General features: G+C 43.6%; 1 protein-coding gene across 1 annotated transcript; it reads right to left on the bottom strand.

Annotated features, from left to right (window-relative positions):
* On the bottom strand, positions 1-3,430 carry gorab (golgin, RAB6 interacting). Its single transcript, XM_014472270.2, has 5 exons — positions 3,238-3,430; positions 2,849-3,164; positions 1,940-2,041; positions 1,702-1,842; positions 1-663 (listed from the first exon to the last, which is right to left on the bottom strand). Exons 1-5 carry the CDS (start codon positions 3,290-3,292, stop codon positions 273-275), a joined length of 1,005 nt encoding a protein of 334 aa, XP_014327756.1. The 5' UTR covers positions 3,293-3,430; the 3' UTR covers positions 1-272.
* Positions 3,431-18,795: the final 15,365 nt, after the last annotated feature.

Genomic DNA, 18,795 nt, shown 5'->3' with positions numbered 1-18,795 from the left:
TGTTAGTTTAATTTTATTTCAGCTTTTTGTGTTTTTGCAGTGAATATAAAGTGACCCAAACAGAAAACATCCAGAAGTTTCCTTTAAACCAGTGACTTCCTGAAACACCTGCAGTCCTCCAGGTAAACCTGCCCTGCCTGAAGGGGGCGCTGCAGCAGAGGCCAACACAGAATAAAACCGGGTTCTGAGCCACGATCAGAACTTCAGCTGGTTCTGGTGATGGAGCCACATGAGGAAGACATCAGTGAGATGAAGATCTTCTGCTCTGAGCGTCAGGAGGTCAAAGGTCGAACCACATCACAGTTTTCTGACCGTTTACAGTCTGGTTCTGTGTTCAGTTGGTCCAGCGCCTCCTGCTGGAGCGCCTCAGCGCCACCGAGGGCTGATGGCGCTGCTGCCTCACTGCTGCCGTTCCTCTGAGGCTCTGCAGCGGCGGCTCTGCTCTGCTCCTCCTCCTCCTGCTGCTGCAGCTCCTCCTGCTGCTGCAGCTCCTCCTGCAGCTGCAGCTCCTCCATCAGCTGCTGCAGCTTGCAGGCTTTGCGCAGCTCGTTCTGCTGGATGATGGCGTACAGATGCTCGGTCAGCTGCTCTTTCACCTCCGTCTTCCTGTGCAGGTCCAGCTTGGCCGCCACGTACTCGGCCTCGGCCTTCTCATAACGCTTCCTGGGAGGCAGAGGTTTGTTTTACTGAATAAAAATGTTTTAATGAGAAAAAAGCTCCAGTGAAGTTAATGAGATCTGAGCGACTCGGTCCGTCTGGTTCAGTTCTGCTGCTGATAATAATTTGGTTATGATGTTTTAAAACATGAAGTAAGACTCAACATTCCTCATTTTAACTTAAACTTATTTTTCCATTAGGTTTAGTAATAAAACCATTATTTCATTATTACAACGTCGCTCTCACATTATTATGACTTTATTTGGACATTCGGGCGACTATTCTGGAATTCTTACAACTTTATTTTGACATTATTACAACTTTTTTTGGATCAAAGAAAATTCAAACTTTTGGACCAAATTCTTCCTGCAGTTTATCTAAAAATCGGTTGAATTAAATTGGCTGTGATGATTATTAAACGTCTGATCAGACTAGTTTCAGATTCCTTCAGAGTTTCATGAAGACGTGAAGTGAGGAAAGCGCCGTTTTCCTCCAATCAGAGAGCAGAACCGTCCTGGACGTCGAGCTCTGACTGCAGAAATACAGTTTGAATTGTGAAGAACAAAAAAAGCTTGTTGGAAATGTCTCAACAACAAACCAGGTCAAGTCAAAAGAAATTTGACTTGAAAATTTAACGCCTTGAAATTAGGTCTCTGTCTCTTTAAGAAGCCGCTGCTCTTTCTGAAGCTCCGCCTCCAGGAAGTCGTCCCAACATGGCTCTTCTATTAACGCTTTAACATTTTTACCAGTGTTGCTCTGAGCAGCAGCTCCTATCATGAGCTCAGCAGCTGTTTGCTAATTGCTGCTGGCTGGTCTGAAGGAGCTTTGCATATTTAGCTGTGCGAAACACTAGGTCACCCTGGCGTTTTGCACAGCTGAATGGTTGCCATGGAGATTAAAGGATTCCTCAGGTTTGTTGTTGATGAGGGAGTAACATTATAACTTGATGGAAATTTAAAAAAAGTTGATTATACATGTTACTGCCGCTTTAAATTTGTCCTTCTGCACAGGCTTCAAGTCAGGAAGCCTGGAGTTCTTCCCCACCTGGCGGCGCTGTAGTCCCAGCTGGCCTGCTCTATCCGGCCCCGCAGGATGCCGATGTCGTTGGACACCATGTCGTCGAGCGCCTGCAGCTCCTTCTGGATCCGCCTCAGCTTCACCGCCTCGGCTTGGGTCTGTTTGGACCTGAACACAGCAGACGTTTACTGTGGTGGGTTATGGCTCCGCCCCCATCTGACCCGATCAACGTCCAGAACCCAATCCAGAACCCGGCAGTGCTTACTTCTCAGCGATCGTTTTAGCCAGAAGTGCTTTGGTCAGCTTGTTCCGCTCCTCGATGACTTTCTGCTCCTGCTGCAGCTGCTCCAGACGCGTCTTTTCTCTCCTGCAGTCGCAACAAAACAACAATTTCACAAAAAGGAAACTTTCAAAATAACAAATGTAAATTTTTCTGGGTGAAGAAATGTGTCTTTGAACGACAGTTCATGTCCAGCATGTGGGGAGTCTGCAGAGATTTTAACTGCCCATATCTTGACCCTTGACCTTTACAAGTTCTGGATGGAGGGAAGATTACTCCCTGCAGTCTTAACTGGTTCTGTTCTGAAGATGATCCAAGCCACAGTAGCCATCTTTCCATCTAATTATGATGTGAATTTTACAGGAACTTTAAAAATGTCGCCAAAACGAAAATATGAACGAGGCGAGTTTCCATCTACTGGTTTGGAGCAAACCAGCCAGACTACACAAAGCATAATATAGTCAAATGTTGATGCTACACATGGCTGTAAACAGGAAGTAGAAGTTGCTAATTAGCATGAACCAGAAAAATCTGGAGTCGGAATTTTCTTGGTGCCTCTGGTAAGGCACAGACCCACCAGTGGATGGGACGGTTTGCTACGTCAGAACTTATTCTACAAATGTGTTACCATATCCCCTTTAATGAGGAGTCCCATTGGTCCAGGCCTGCTGTAAAATTCACTATGAAATCTGATTGGCTCCACTCCTGTGCCTCTTGTGATGTCATCAGCCCAATTAAACGAAAAGACGCTTTTCCCCCTTCAGTTTGTTTCGAAAACATTCAGTTATGTGGATCCTGATGATTTCTTTGACGAACTGGGTCTTTACTGTTGGAGCACATTTATTATGATGAAAATAAATCATAACTTGATGTGAAATTTGAGGTCAAACTCACATCTCCACCTCCTGCTTCTCCAGCTCTTTCACCACAAGTATCTCCTCCTTTTTCTCCTCCTCTGCTTTCGGGCGGTGCTCCTCATTCTGCTTCATGTTAGCGGGTTTCTGCTGCTTCTCCTGTCCGGCAGAAGGAGCTCCTGTCTGGTCTGGAGGCTGACCTTCTATCGTCAGCGGTGGTTTGCTGAGTTGTTGCCCCGGCAGCAGGGTCTGTGAGCCGGCTAACTGGAGCGCTTTCTCCCGCTGCATCTGTTGCCGGCTCCGGCTGGATGTCGGAGGCTTCCTACCGCGGGGAGCAGCAGGAGGTCCAGCGGAGTCTGTGGAAGTGCAGTCGGCTCATGTTAGGGTTAAAGTGGGTTAAAGTCTCAGACTGGGTCGGTTTTATTTTACCTTTCTGCTGGATTCTCCGCAGCTCCTCTTCAGAAAAACCCGCCCAGCCGCTCATTCTACTGCCTCACAACCAGACCAGCCCCCGGAAACATCCGGCTAAAAATACTCTGTGTTTTAAAGAGAGAAAACCACTTAAAACTTCAGAGAAACGCTCAACACTTCCGCCATATTTGTTTACCACTGCCACGCGAAGGACCGCAACAACACCGGCGAGATGGTCGTCCCAAATAACGCCTGAATAAAAATGAAGGAATTGTATCGCAAGTAAGAACAGCCAAAGCTCAGCTTGCTTGTATTATCTCAGCTGGTGTCTCTAAATGTATCTGTGTTGTGTATATAAGCATTGGTGCCTCCAGAAAATTTTTAATTCGGGTGACCACAGCAGGCCAATATCAGGACTACAGATAGATAATAACTTTATCAGAACTTATTTAATTTTTATTGTTTTATTTGACGCTCTTCTTTTTTTTAACCTATTGTTTTTCCTGTCTAGATGTAGTAAATATTTAAAAGTTTTAGTAAATAACATCAGTTTCCTAGAAATGTATGCATACTAGTAGCATTTTCTAACTTTTGGCAACATAATACCAATTATAATTTTCCTCTAGGTGACATTTGGAAACAAAAAAAGTCTGTCGTTTTTCATCTTTGTATTCGTAAATTAATTTCTTCAATTTCAATTTTTATGATTATATTTATTGTTCATGTTAACTATAGAGCCAAAATTCAATTAGAGTTTCCATCATCACAATAAACAAACTTTGGTTAACTTGGCCATAAATAAAAATAACAGTTGGTTTGTTCACAGATCATCATTTGTTGGTTCCTTTTCAGATCTCTGAAGTGCCTGAGGTCAGAGGGGTCAAAGGTTAACCTAAGAACCACTTTCTGAGAAACCTGAATGAAATTAGTTCTGTTGTCCTGAAAAGTGGAGAAGCAGAGCTGGTGACTCAGTGTGGCTCTGGATTTTCAGGTTTGGTAACATTTTCCATCTACTATCCAGATGGGAGAGGCAGCGGGATGGATGGATGTTTGGATTCTCTGAGTTGTCTCAGTAGAACCTGTCTCTATAAACACTCGCCATCTTTATCATCAGCCTGAGCGTTTCTAACGGCGGCCATCTTTATCATCAGCCTGAGCGTTTCTAACGGCGGCCATCTTTATCATCAGCCTGAGCGTTTCTAACGGCGGCCATCTTTATCATCAGCCTGAGCGTTTCTAACGGCGGCCATCTTTATCATCAGCCTGAGCGTTTCTAACGGCGGCCATCTTTATCATCTCATCACCTTCTTCTCCTCCAGCCGTCTGCAGGCTTTTCTTTTCTCTCAGTGACGGCTTGTGGAACAAAGTTTGTCTTTACGTCAGCGGCGCCGGGGAGACAAAGCGACACCAAAACAATGACCTCTGTTTGGCAACCAATAAAAACCGGCCTCCACATCTTTGTTGCATCTGGGGGGCAATTAGAGCGAGTTAAAAGGCAAAACACCTCAGGAGGGCATAAATCGCCAGTGGAGTGGAGACAGAACAGGCATGGAGTCCAGATGGCTCAGCCGCCGCCGCTGCGTTGATCGGGCAGAGGATGGGACAGCCTTGGGGTCCTGATTAGTGAGAGCCACATGGCTCATTACTGAGATGACCTGTGAAGGCGGATGGGGGTTAAAGGTCAGGAAAGTGGAGGAATGGGAGGATCTGAAAGGAGAAGAGCAGTTTTCACCTCTGTGACTCTGATTTCAACCTGTTACTGCAGCAGCTCATCGTTTTTATACTTTATGATATAACTTACAGTAAAGTCGCTGATTTATCTGCTGCTGTCAGAAAAACTCACCAACAGAAAACACTTTTAAACCTACAACGTACGGAAGCACTTACCTGCCAAAGTTGGAAATAAATTCACAAGCAGAGTCACGTTACAACAAGAAAGTTTCTGGTTTTATCCAGATATAATAATTAGATAAAAAAATCATTAAAACCAGAAACTCACTATAAACAAATTCTCATTGGAAAAATGAGATGCATAACTCATTTCAAACAAAGGTTCTCATTATAACAAAATATGAAAGTCATGTCATTATACAAAACACAATACAAGATTTGAACACAAAATGCAAAACTCACTTAAACAGGACGACTTTTATCTGGATGATAAAAATCTTCGGTCTGGTGTTTTGGTCTCAACCAGTCACTTTTTAAGGACAATTGTGTTTCCAGAGATTTCATAATTCATTTTATTTGTTGTTTCAGTTGTTTTGTTTACTTATTTTGGATATTTAAAATGTCTTCCAGTTCCAGCATTAAATGTTCATAAATATTTAAAGCTCATTGATCTGGATATACAGTATTTATACTTTAATCACAGAATGATGATGGTTTACTTCATGACAGTTAGTTGGGTTGAAGCAAACAAACCGACAGTTTGCAGTTTGAGAAGTTTGGTCTAAATCCTTCACATCAAACTGAAAATCGTTTCTGTAACAATCGGCTGGAGTTGCTCTTTAACAGGAAGCTCCTTATACGGTCAAAGCTTTCGTTTATAAAGTTGTAATTAGTTTTGAGTAAAAGATTGCTTTCTCGTGTGGGAGCGCGGCGGAGCGCGTGCAGCGGGTGAGCACATCACTCTGGGCGTATTCCCCACAGACGCTCTCCTCCTGACGCTCATTCAGTCCAACAGGAAGTGCCATGAAAAATAAACAGGCGTTCTGCAGAGACGACCATCACACAGAGCCGGGGCCTGGAAGAAATTGAGGATGATTAGAGGTCAGGCTGTTGCCTCGGCTCTGAGCTGGAAGCTGCAGGAACCTCTTGCTAATTGCTGTTTTAAAACATCTGTATTCAGAGTAAACGCTGACCTTTTGACCTTCATCCCTCATCCTGACCAAACTCTGCTGCTCCTCTGAGTCTGGGCTTGAATTCACCAACAGTCAACATTTTATCACGCAAACCTGCAGCCTGACATCAAGAGGCCTCCACCGTCACCAGCGTTTTCCTGTTCAGTCTCTGTGATTCATTTTCTGTGTTTTTCCCCAAAGAAAACTGATGCTACTTTAACTCAGTTAAATCATGTTTTGTTTTGGTTTTAAAGGAATTTTAATAATAGTCATTTCATGTTTAACATAATTTTCATGTATTTATTGATGTAAATTAATCTGTGACATGGATACTGCTAAAAATTCATCACACAGTTCGTACTTTAGCAGTAAGTGCAGATTAATCCCAGAAAGCAGGAGCTACCTCATAGAAACCTGTCGTTCAGGTAAGCAGTCTGAGTTTAGAGGAAATAAAATATAATCTCTGAAAGGGAACGATACATTTCTGATGATGGATGTTGTAAGTTATGGGAAAGTAACCTGTAGCTTCAAAGAAAGCTCTGGAAATTAACAAACAAGTTCCAGAAAGTTGATCTGTGATTTATGGGTAAGTTTTAGAAAGTAAGTAAAGTTCATTTCAGTTCCAGAAATGACTGTAAGTTCAGTGACATGAACCTGTAACGTCTGTGAAGGTTCCAGAAAGTAACTTGCAGTTTGGAGTGGTGCAGCATCTGATGCAGATTATGGATGAAAATGTCTGACAGGTTCAACTCAAACTGTCATGTTTCCCTTCATTTTGCTTTAAAGGGACGATTTGAGTAATTTTTTCCAAAACATTCCTGGTAAAAACATCTGACAGCGGTACCAGAGACATTCTGTTCTCTCAAAAGGATTTTTCTATTTAAACCTAAATCAGAAACATGACATCAGATTTATGAGGTTGATTCATTTCTTGTGTCCGGAATAGAAAAGTTTTAATTAGATCAGTGTGAAAGTGGTTTCATTATTACCTAATTTGACGTTTGGGGTTATCCTGACAGCCCGGAGCTTTTCCGTCTTCATCACGGTTACATTTCTCCCAGACTTGGCTCCGAGTCCGGCCCGTGCCAGCTTCATGCCAAACCCTGTTAATGTTCTTGGAGAGGCTCCCTGGTCCGTGTGAGCCCGGCTCTGTGCTCCGCGCCCTGAGGAGTCCCACCTGTAACGGCGGGAGACAATGGCCCCCTGTCTCACCTGCCTCCCAGATAGATTTCCCCTGGCGCCCGGCTCCGTGTGCGGAGGCTTTGCTTGCGAACCGGGGGGACGCTTTGGACGGCGACCAGCTATTTCAGCAGGACCCTTCAAAGGCGTGACGTCCAGACGGTCTGGCTCATCCGGCGGTCCGACTCCCAGCTGCAGCCGCAGCGGCAAACTGAAAGAACCGGCCTGTCAGCTTGAGTTCTGGGGAAAAACGCAAGTAGTTAGATAAGACGGGTGATCCGACAGGAGGAGCAGGGCGAACGGCGGACAGAAAGGACCGGAGGGAAGAACCACAAAGGTCAACCTGAGGCAGCTTAGAAACCAAACCGCTGCTTTAGGTTCATCCTAGGAACTAAAGTTTTCAGTTTAGTTTGAGACAGAAACTTTTAATTCAGATTAAAAGTTTCTGGCAAACAAACAGAAACCAACCGGGTCCAGATCTGAGGTTTGGTCAGATTATGGATGTACAATCCTTCTGCTCTTAATTATATTTTCCTTTAGACATAAACACAACTAAGGTCTACAAATGCATCCAATATAATACCATCCTGTCTAATCAGTAGATAGTCTGTTCTCTGAGCTACAGACATGTCTTGTTTTTTTGTGTTTTGGACCCAAACACACGCAGGAGGTAGGCAGGAAAAAGGTAAATCTAACAAAGAGAATCAACAAGTGAGGACGTCAACCAGACGATCTGACGATGCTGAACAACCTGAGGAAGACATGCACATAGTGGGAGGGTGGTCAGTGGAGCAGGAGAGCAGTGGCTGAAATGATCTACTACTGGAACAAAACGCATCAGGATCACTGGCTGACATTTCACTTTCAAGATGATTTTCTGCATTATAAGACAAATTCCTTCATTTCCTGTTTGATGTGAGCAGTTTACTGTGACAGAGAGAAAACACACAACGTGGTAAAAGTTCACTTTCACCCTCAGACTCAAACTGACCAAAACTTAATGTTTTCCTCCTTCAGTCCGGTCGACCCAGTTCTACTGGAACCAGAACTCCATCATCTGCTCCACCTCCAGCTGCTGTGGTTCTGAGTCAAACCAACCTGTCCCCCTCCTGGCCTGTGGGGGCGCTGCACCAAGAACCACTGAAGGAAACGACACAAAAACCTCTGAAGACACTGAGAGCAACTTCCTTCTTCACCAGATGGAAACAAGATGGAGGCGCAGAGACATTTACCCAGAATGCCCTGCGCTGTAGTCCAGTTTTCGGAGCGGTCTCTGGTCCGGTTGGCGTTCACATTCAAACTGAACCAGAGTTCACTTCAACCGAACCCAGACCGAGGTTTGGAGGTCCAGAGGTCAGAGGTCGAGTAGCGTTCACACCTCACCAACTGAACTGGACTTTGACTAGGACTGGAGTTGGGTTCTTTGGTCAGTGTTTAGTAGGAAATGTTCCTGATGTTGAACATTCAAACAACCAACAGTAACTTTGTGATTTGGGAAGCGAACATTCAGAGATGGTCTTGAACTGAATCTGATGCCTTTTGCAGCCATTTTGAAAGACGTTCCTGTAGATTAATGTTCACATCTAAGGTGTATCTGCTTTACTATGTAGTTCATAAACTTTTCTTTTCAACACTTGTTATTTATTAAAAACCCTGTTTTTCACTGTCATACATTATGATGTTGTCGCTCTTAAGGCCGAGGCGTACCGTCTTGACGTGCTATAAGCTGATATTTCAGCGGACGGCCTGATAAATCGTTAGCTGTCTGGGTGCAGCGGGTTCCCATCGGCCTGCGCTGAGAGATGTGTTTAATAAATAGGGGAAGGAGCTGCAGACGCTCGCTGAGGCCGCGGCCGGCCCGGCTGTGTTTTGACTCGGGCTTGACCCCGGCTGAACCTGACTAAACACAGGCAGAGTGTTTGGGACTTTTTAAACAGGCAATCACAAGCGATGACAACTGATTCATCAGGCCCGGTTGTGCCCAGAAACCCCATAAAGCCGTGATGGGAGGCGCTCGTTAGGGGGGGCGCGGTCCGGAGGAGGCGCAGCTGTCTCCAGCATGGCCTCTGGATCCGATTCTTAATCACATTATTTTTAGCCACGCCACATTTGATCCGCTGTTGTTTTATTCATTAGCCGTTCCTGGGATTTATTGTGGCTCCGGTTGTCTCTCATCTCTCCGTTTCCCAGAGTCAACGCTCAGACATCTGGTCTGAATCAGGCGGTTCAGGCGAAGGTACGCCTTGCCAGCGCGGCGCCCGTCTCCCCCGGAGCCCCGCCCGCCTCACCTGGCCCCCGCCGCCAGGGCCGCGGCGGCCCCGGCTCCGGGCGCCGCGCTGGCAGCAGGGTATGCAGATTTATGGCCTCAGCTGACTGAGTCACATTAAAGCGGCTATGTGTCGTGTTTGTGGGCATGCAGAGCAATAATGACTCATTGTTCCAACCGAACAAATGCAGCTGTGACAAATTTATGACCCTGCTTCATTAGAGCCTTTTATGTCCTTCATAAACAATTACATAAAGCCAATTTGATGATTTTGAAAATTAGTTTTTATGGCTCTTGCTGGAGCGAAGAAGCCGAGTTTAAGCGGGACTCTTCTCAGGAGCAGCAGCCAGTTTTGTCTCTCAGGATCTGGATTTTTAATCGCTGTCCAGAGGATTAAACGTCTGGAACAAATAAATGATCGGGACACGATGAACGCAGAAACAAATAACATTTTGTAGCAGATGAACTCTTTACCCCAACAGAAATCAAACTTTTATTCTTCCTAACTCCAACCTCAAGCCAAGCCGTCCATCATTTTTAATCTGAAATGATCGCTGACTCATAAACAACACTCAGTGAAAGAAACGGCAAAACGAGGCAAGAAGTAAATAAGGAAAATATTCGATTTGGTCAAAAACCTTCACTCAAACCGCTTTTATTACCTCCAACTTTTGGTTGCCTTGGCAACCGCCTGATGACGCAACCACTTCCTGGATCCTTCAGCTCCTTTCCGATCGAATCGTCTGCATCCCATCAGAGGAGTTTCAGTTCCAAGCATCGGTCGGATCCATGCTGAGGTTCGGCATTTTGTCTGGACGCAGCAACGACTTTCATATTGAGAGAGGAAGTCGGAGCACCAGGTGAGAATCCCTGCATGCACAGGGAGAACATGCAGGCTGCCACTGGAAACAGTACAAAACTCACAAACTTTGAGATTAATCTTACACAATGTCTAGAAAAAATACTGGAAAAATTGTGAGAACCAAAAGTCAAAAATGTGAGAGAAAAACCTGGGATATTTAAAAATAATAATATAAAAAACTTGGACATTTCTGAGCTTGTAAAGTTGAAAATTTTGGACTTTTGAAACTTAGAAAATTTCAAAAAGTTACTAATTTTCAACTTTACAAGCTCAGAAACGTCCATGTATTTTCCAGAAAATGTCTAAGATTGATCTCAAAATTTTGGATTTTTTTTTTGACCTTTTGAGCTCTGAGATTTTCTATGGTTTTTCTAAAACATTTTGAGATTAATCTCAGTGTGAGCTCAGAAATGTTCCTGTTGTTTCTAGAAATCTTCTGAAGATTCCTGAGTTTTTTGGTGGATACTTCCTCCTTTTTCTTTTTTCAGTTTACGATCGTAATTCATGGTGGTAGATCATTCCGTTGTTTTAAATGAAGCTGTTTCACTGCGTATTGTTGGTGTTTGTGCGTTAATCAGAGCGTCGGTAATCGCCGTCCTGCTCAGCCGTCCAACCGCTGATGAACATTTCCTCCCACAAACACTCAGATAATCGGCTCCATATTTTGTGGGCCTGTTTCTAAACATCGTGATGCGTTTTGCTGCTGTGACACATTCCTGACCCATATCTGGGAACCACAGCTGATACTGGGGGGAACTGGGAACATGGTGGGCTGGCGCCATGGGAACCAGTTAGAGCAGGGGTGTCAAACTCCAGTCCTCGAGGGCCGCTGTCCTGCAACTTTTAGATGTGCCTCTGCTGCACCACACCTGAATAGAATAATTAGGTCATTAGCAAGGCTGGGAGAACTGATCTACACAAGGAGGAGGTAATTAAGACATTTCATTTCAGTGTTTTGTAGCTGTGGCACATCTAAAAACTGCAGGACTGTGGCCCTCGAGGCCTGGAGTTTAGATGTATCTCTACTTCAACACACCTGAGTCAAATAATGAGGTCATTAGCAGGACTCTAGAAATCTTGATTGCACTTGGGAGGTGATTCAGCTGCTGGATTCAAGTGTGTTGGACCAGAGAGACGTCTAAGAGTTCCCGGCCCTCCAGGACCAGGACGGCCCACCCCTGAGTTAGAGGGATCCCAACGTTTACATGAACAATAAAAAGTCGACTGTTTACCTCACAGCAGAGATGGTTTCTGATTAGTTATGAATCTCATCTGGAAATAAATCCAGAACCAAACATGAAGAAGCAGCGTTCAGTTTTTATGCTAAAATATTCAGGAACAAACTTCCAGAAAACTGCAAAACAGCCGAAACCCTGAAAGTCTAAAATCCACCTGTTAGAGCTGCTTTTGATTAATAATAACTACAGAACTGATCAATATAATTATTGGTGATTCATTTGCATTGTGTAAAATGTAAGTTTCTGTATTAATAAACTCCAGAGTTGCCTAGTAACTAGTTCCATTTACTTCACTAACTTGCTGGGAAACATTTACCTTTAGGAGTATTTTTACTACTTTTTACTCTTACTTGAGTAAATTTCTGGATTTTCTTCCCACTGAATGAAAATCATGTTTTAACCAAAACGTGACCGACTCAGACACACACCTGCAGACTCTGTTAAAAAGAAGTTTTTATTGAAAGAAACTGATTTGGTTACTTCTATAAATTATTGTCATTTTGGTCCTTAAAAACGACAATAATCATTTTATTGTCATTTTAAGTGGAAAGTTAATTTCCACTTAACTTTACATTTTGGTCCGTCTGATGATATAATATTAAGTGATTGATCATTTGATCAGTTACTTTTTACCTGTTTAGAACTTGAACATGACGAACCGCTCGGTGTTCTGATGTGAAGTTCTCGGACCGAACCTCGGACTCAGTCGGGTTTTGGTGAGCTGGTAGGATTTCCTCTTTTCTCCTCCTTGATTTTTTCCGTTTGGATGACAGTCTTGGGGAGACGAACTTTTGAAAAGAAAAAAACCACAAGCAACTTGAAAAGGAAACATAAACAAAGGAAACGTGAAACCAAAAGTCTTGAGCCGATTCCGGCGCCGACATGTTGGACTGCAGGTTTAATGATACTGACTGTATTCATGTCTGTGTTTTGTTCTCTATTGTCCATGTTTTATTTTGTTCCACTTTGGAACCAAAAGAAAATGGACAGGAAACAGAACTGCTGCAAAACCCCACTTCAAAGTAAGAGCATGAATATAAATGTCTATCTGAAGAATTTCTAAAATTTGGAAACCAAAACTTCAACTCAGGGGCTGAACATGAAAACTATCCCAAACATTATTATTATTATGTTGTTATTTTGAGACCATTTTCCAGTAAAATATTAATAATAGGATAATAATGAAAGCTTTAAACTCTGGTGAACATTTATCACTGCAACTGGAAAACATTTTAGATATCGAAACAAATCAACAGAAACAAATAAAATGAATTATGAAATCTGTGGAAACAAAAACACCAGACTGAAGATTTTTATCATCCAGAGAAAAATGATAAATTATGCAAATGGAGATGATGGAGCTCGCTTTAATTTGTGATTTGATTAATTGGTTTGTTGCAATAGGCCTACTAGCTGAATTAATCAGGGGAAGTTAAATGCGCTAAACGTTTTCAACGTTAGCTAAAGCGCTAAGCTAACAGTTAGCATATTAGTGTCCCGTCACTGCAGAAGAAAGTAAAGCATGAATGCTTCAGTTTTTTACTTCTTTAAGTCTTTTGGAGTTTCTTCCAGCAGAGTAAACGTTTCCTGGAGACTCTGATGTGACAGAACATGGATGCTGTCCTGTTGCTCCAGCTGACCCGGTTCTGAACGGGAAACCGAATAAACAAACACCTGCAGCGGTTCTGGTTTCCAGAGTATCAGATCCCAGCAGAGAAGTGGAGTTTGTATCCAAAAAGAAGCCATTTTTCCAGAACCCCTGATGCTGGAATGGGTTCAGCTTTCGGCCCGGTTCTGTTCTGCTGAATCTGCTGCCTCGGCCTCTGGATCTTCTCTGAGCCTCTAGATGTGTCTCCTGTCGCCACCGCAGCAGTTTTTCCTCACACCGAGACGAGGCGTTGGGCTCTCATCAGCGGCTCCCCGTCTGGCCCGGTTCGCCGTTACCGCTGCGCCATTTAACGTAAACACAGCGGTTGCCATGGTGAGGCTGGCACGGCCTTCTCTCTCCTACCAGCATTGTCATCATCAGGCACCTCGGCCATTAAACAGCAGTCTGCTTTCAGCAGACGCTCACCGAACCGGTTCCTGGTACCAGAACCACTGCTGACCTCTGTGCTGACCTTCTGGTTCAGCTTGATGCCAAACATGATCTGCATCACAGTCTGTAACTCATTAATGGATTAAATGTTATTTTTTTAATTAACTTTGATCAAAAGGTCCTGAAAAGTTCGGAGAATCATCCAAGAGTAAACAATCAAAACCAAAAAGAAGTGGGATGGAAAATGTCTGAATTTTATTCCTTATTTTATTGTCTAGAATGAACTAAAGTGGTTTTTGAATCAATCTATTTACAGATGATCCTTAAATTTAGTTATCACATCAACATTTCAGTTCAAAACTAAATGTTTTGATTCTACATCCTGTTGGGTCAGAGGTCTAAACCGGAAATGACGTCATTCTGCTAGAAAACGGGTTTTCTGAATTTTGTTGGAACAGATTTGAAAGAAATGTGAACTCGCCCTTTATCACACAGAAACGTGAGAAGAAAACTTCAGTGTTGTGTTTCATGACTGCTTCAGTTAATAAAACCTAAAAATAAAAAGGTTTGATTTACAAATATATTGTAAACAAAAAGGAGGGACATTTTTCCTCTGTTCTTTTTTTATTTTTCAGCAGTGGCTTTAATTTTTTTTAATTATTATTTCTGGATGTTTGGTTTCTTGTTGTTTAGCTTCTGGTCTCTGTGATCAGACTCACCTGGAAACAGGAAGCTGCTTTTCATCCACCAAACTCTGGAGCAGTATGATGAATATGGACACCAAGAGGATAAATACAGCCAAAGCTAACCTGCTAGCCTAGCGCTAGCAGCAGAAATGGCTCCTGGTCTTCAGCCAAAGACTAAACAGAAATCCTCCAACACTAAAATCTGACGCCTCCATCTTGTTTCCATCAGTGAAGAAGGAAGTTGCTCTCAGTGTCTTCAGAGGTTTTTGTGTCGTTTCCTTCAGTGGTTCTTGGTGCAGCGCCCCCACAGGCCAGGAGGGGAACAGGTTGGTTTGGGTCATAACCACAACAGCTGGAGGTGGAGCAAATGATGGAGTTCTGGTTCCAATAGAACCGGGTTGACTGGACCAGAGAAGCAGAACCTTTCCCCTCTCATCTAAACAGTCCAGTTCTTGTTGCAAGTCACGGCTGGAAGAAAACAACAGAACCGAATGACTGAGACCTTGGGGTTCCCAAACCCAACTGTCTTTTATAGAACCGGACCTCAGAGTTCTGCTCATGAACTCCAGAACCAGAATCAGAGTCCAACCCACTGCTGGAACAAGCCTTGAGTCCAGAATGGAGCAACAGCTGCGTTAGTGACACACAGACCAGAAACACTTCAGTAGTGTTTGGATGTGATGCGTTCACTGACTCAGACCGCTTCATCACGTCATTAGTATCGTTTAGATTTACCGCCTGACTTCTTCTGCTGCTGAATTATGACGCATGTCTCACATCAACGACGGAACATCAGAATAAACGCCATGCGACCGTTCAAAACCAATAAAGTCTGGTTCCATATTTGAAACAGATCGGATTTATTTTGGGGTGAAACGATCAGAATTTGTCCGTTTTCAGATTGTCGTGAAAAAGGCTGAAAGATTCATGTTGTGAAAACGCAGCTTTAGTCGGACAGTCATAAGGAATCAGTAGCGGTCTGCAAAACGTGACTTTAACATGTTATTAATATCTAAACCTGTCACAATAAGCAATAAAGCAACTAATCACATGATCAAATAAAACCAGCTCAATAATTTCCATTCCCTGATTTATCGTTTTTCTCTTTCTGCCAAAAACTGGATGATAAAAGTTTTCAGTTTCATAATTCATTTTATTTGTTGTTTTTCGTGATAAATGTTTATTAGAATGTGTTCCTGCATATTTTCCCATTATTATATCACTGGAAAACGGCCTTAAAACAACAGCATCATTGTTTATTGTAATGATGTCAGGGACGCCGTTGTTATGGCGACAGGCCTGTTGCTGCGCACAATCCGGTCCAGAGGGTTTTGACCCCCAAAGGTCACAGAAACCTTCCTGTGGTCGTTCTCCACCTTAAAGCTGCAGGAACCTTTAAAACAGAAAAACAGGCAATAAATGAAATGAAGCTGATGATCTTCCCCCGGCCGTCCTGGACCGGACCTCCGCTCCGCCTGTCCTGGTTCTCCAGAATGTCTTCCTGCTTGCATCACGTTCATCAGCATGTGTTAGTAATTACGGCCTGCAGCCGCCAATGACATGGAGGTGCGTTGGCACGGAAACGCTGGCAGTTTCTGCCTCTACCTTCACGTTTTCTCCTCCACCTTCCCCTCTGTGCGCCGCGCCAAGCCTGCGCCCAGAATAGCTTAATGAGGAGCTTTAAAATGTTTTATTATAACACAAACTGGCAGAGAGGCGAGGCCACGACGCCCCAACCCACCGCTCCGCCGCGGCGTTAGAGGGGTTATGATTTACCCCGATGCATAATACATACATGCACAAAGCGCACAAACATAATCACAAACACGTCGATGCAATCAGGCGTCCTCAAGGGGCGCTGATTTACTACGTGGGACTATTTTATTAATTTAATTACACATTTACAATCGTTTCCCTCAGAGGAAAACAGGGAGAAAAGTGCTGCCTATGTGCTTTTTGCAGAGGAGGCCAATCTTGTTTTATTTTATTGAGCAGAGAAAATATGTTGTTTTATTTTACGAGTGGCCTGAAGGGTTCCCTAATGTGTCAGAAACACAAAGGGTGTGTCGTGCAGAGCAGAGATCTTTAACGCTTTTTGTTTGTTACAGTTTTTCTCCTTAAATGCTGAGGGAAACCACCGCAAACCATAAAACAAATTAAGACTCTTTTTCCCCAAGATTCAACGTTAATTGCAGTTTTTTTAAATGATGCAGACAACATTCAGTAAAACAGTAACGGCGTTATGACCTGATTTTAAAAATGCTGAATGAAGCTGGGAGGATCAAGCAGCCAGCAGCTCGCTCGACAGAAACCGGATGTGGTGCTGCAGCATAAGGTGCTGCTGCAGCAGGTGAAGCATCCAGATTCCATCATCATGATGATGATGATGATGATGAGCAGGTAACAGAAACACCTGACTGAACGCAGGACCTTCTTTCTGTAAGCCGCCGGTTCTACCAGCAGATTTATTAAGTGTTTATAAATTATTAATGTTTAGTTCAGAGTCAGATGCAATATTATTTAATATTATTAGTTTTATGTGTTTTCCGTTTTATAGCATAACTAATGTTACCTTCAGTTGTTATTAAAATGGTGTATTGAAAGAAATTTAACTGTAATTTAAGGCCTTAAATTGGGTCTCTGCCCCTTTAAGATTAGATTTTTGAAGCATTAGAAATGAAACATTAAACATTTTTAAGTGTAACAGCTCTTCATCGACTGTTTCTATAACTTTGTATTTCTGTGTTTTAATCATGTGAAGCACTTTGAAGCAGAAAGTCTCTACACAAATAAACCTGATTGATTAATTAAAACTCCTGCTCTTTCTGAAGCTCCGCCTCCAGGAAGTCGTCCCAACATGGCTCCTCTATTAACCCTTTAACGTTTCTACCAGCGCTGCTCTGAGCAGCAGCTCCTATAACGAGCTCAGCAGCTGTTTGCTAATTGCTGCTGGCTAGTCTGAAGGAGTTGAGTGGAGGAGAAGCTTTGCCCTGAAGGCGGGGCTAGGTCCACCCAGGCATTTTGAACAGCTGAATGGTTGCTGTCCCGGTCCGGACCAGTACGTCCTGACGATTCCTCGGCTTCCAGTCAGTTCATCCAGCGCTGCCCGCTATTTGGACCCGCCGAGAACCCACACAGAACTCTATACCTGCAGATCACAGCCAGCAGCAGCAGACTGACCCGGATGGAGGGAACCAGGAGTCCAAATGGACCGGCCAGAGAGTCCAGAACCTCCAGCAAAACGGCAGAGAAAGGACTGCAGATCCATGACGGATCATAACGCTGAGTCATCAGATTTTATGATTAACTCTATTTATTGATGGTAAATTAAAAAATAAACCGACAGTATGATTGGAAATGTTATTTTTGATATTTTCTCGACTGTGTCACAAAAGCATCAATAAATATCAGTAAATTCAACAATATGAGTAAATAAAGTTACAGTTCAGTGATATGAAGGAGACTTTTAAATAAGAACAAAACTTTATTCATATTTATATCTGTGCTACGGATGCTGAGCCATCGGTCAGCCAACCAGCGACAGATCCTCAGGTGAGGGTTGGCCTCTGGCGCCGGCACAGCCAATCAGAACCCGCCTCAGGTTTTACTCTCAGCACAGCGGCTGCAGCAGACAAACAGCTGCTCCTGTGAGCATCAACACCGGGATGACAAACGTCCGGCCTGCAGCGGCGGATCACGACAGACCTGGACTAATGGAAGCAGACATGAAGCCGTCCCAGGAGAAACCCACTGCAGCGAGGAACACACACAAACACACACACACACATTTTGATTTGATAAACAGAAACTTTCTGAACCACCTGATCAGAACCCGTCCATTATTCATGACCCAGCTGCTTTTCATCCAGCCTGAGAGCCGTTTGGAAAACAAACCAACATGCTTGTTTTATTAAATCTGTAATGAGGTGAATTTATCGCCCGGGCCGCCCTCTCTGTCAGGCGGAGTGAGAAATAATGTGAGACGGAGACGTGAGAGTCCCTGCAGCCGCGTCCTGGCTGCTTCTCTTTCATGGGAGACGAAAGCCAGCATCACACCTCATCCATCCACCCAGATGTTGGAGCTGACGCTCCACCAAACGCAGGAAAAATCCTCATTTGCCTTCAGAAAGCGGCTGATTTCCAGCCAAACAACTCCTGCAGCTTTTCTGCAGCTTCAAAGCAGCAGCAGCGTTTATCTTTTAAAGACTGCAGGAACCTTTTAATGGATCAGGAACGGAGGCCAGTCCGGTTCACATGAACTCCAGTTCACTCCGCTTTCAGTGATGAAACAGAAATATTCAGTTCTCAGCCTGAATTCAGATCTGAAGGCCAAAGTAAGAAATGATATGGATAAGAAGAAACTCCACATTCTGTACCTTCAATAATTCAACCATGTCTTTTTACAGAATGCTGGGAAACAAACATAAATCAACTTTACAACAACTAAAGTCTTAAAAAACGAGC

Source organism: Xiphophorus maculatus, chromosome 9 (assembly GCF_002775205.1).
Source record: "Xiphophorus maculatus strain JP 163 A chromosome 9, X_maculatus-5.0-male, whole genome shotgun sequence".
NCBI classification, from domain to species: domain Eukaryota; kingdom Metazoa; phylum Chordata; class Actinopteri; order Cyprinodontiformes; family Poeciliidae; genus Xiphophorus; species Xiphophorus maculatus.
The sequence above is the reverse complement of the archived record's forward strand: the minus strand, read 5'-3'. Positions and strand labels throughout refer to the sequence as shown.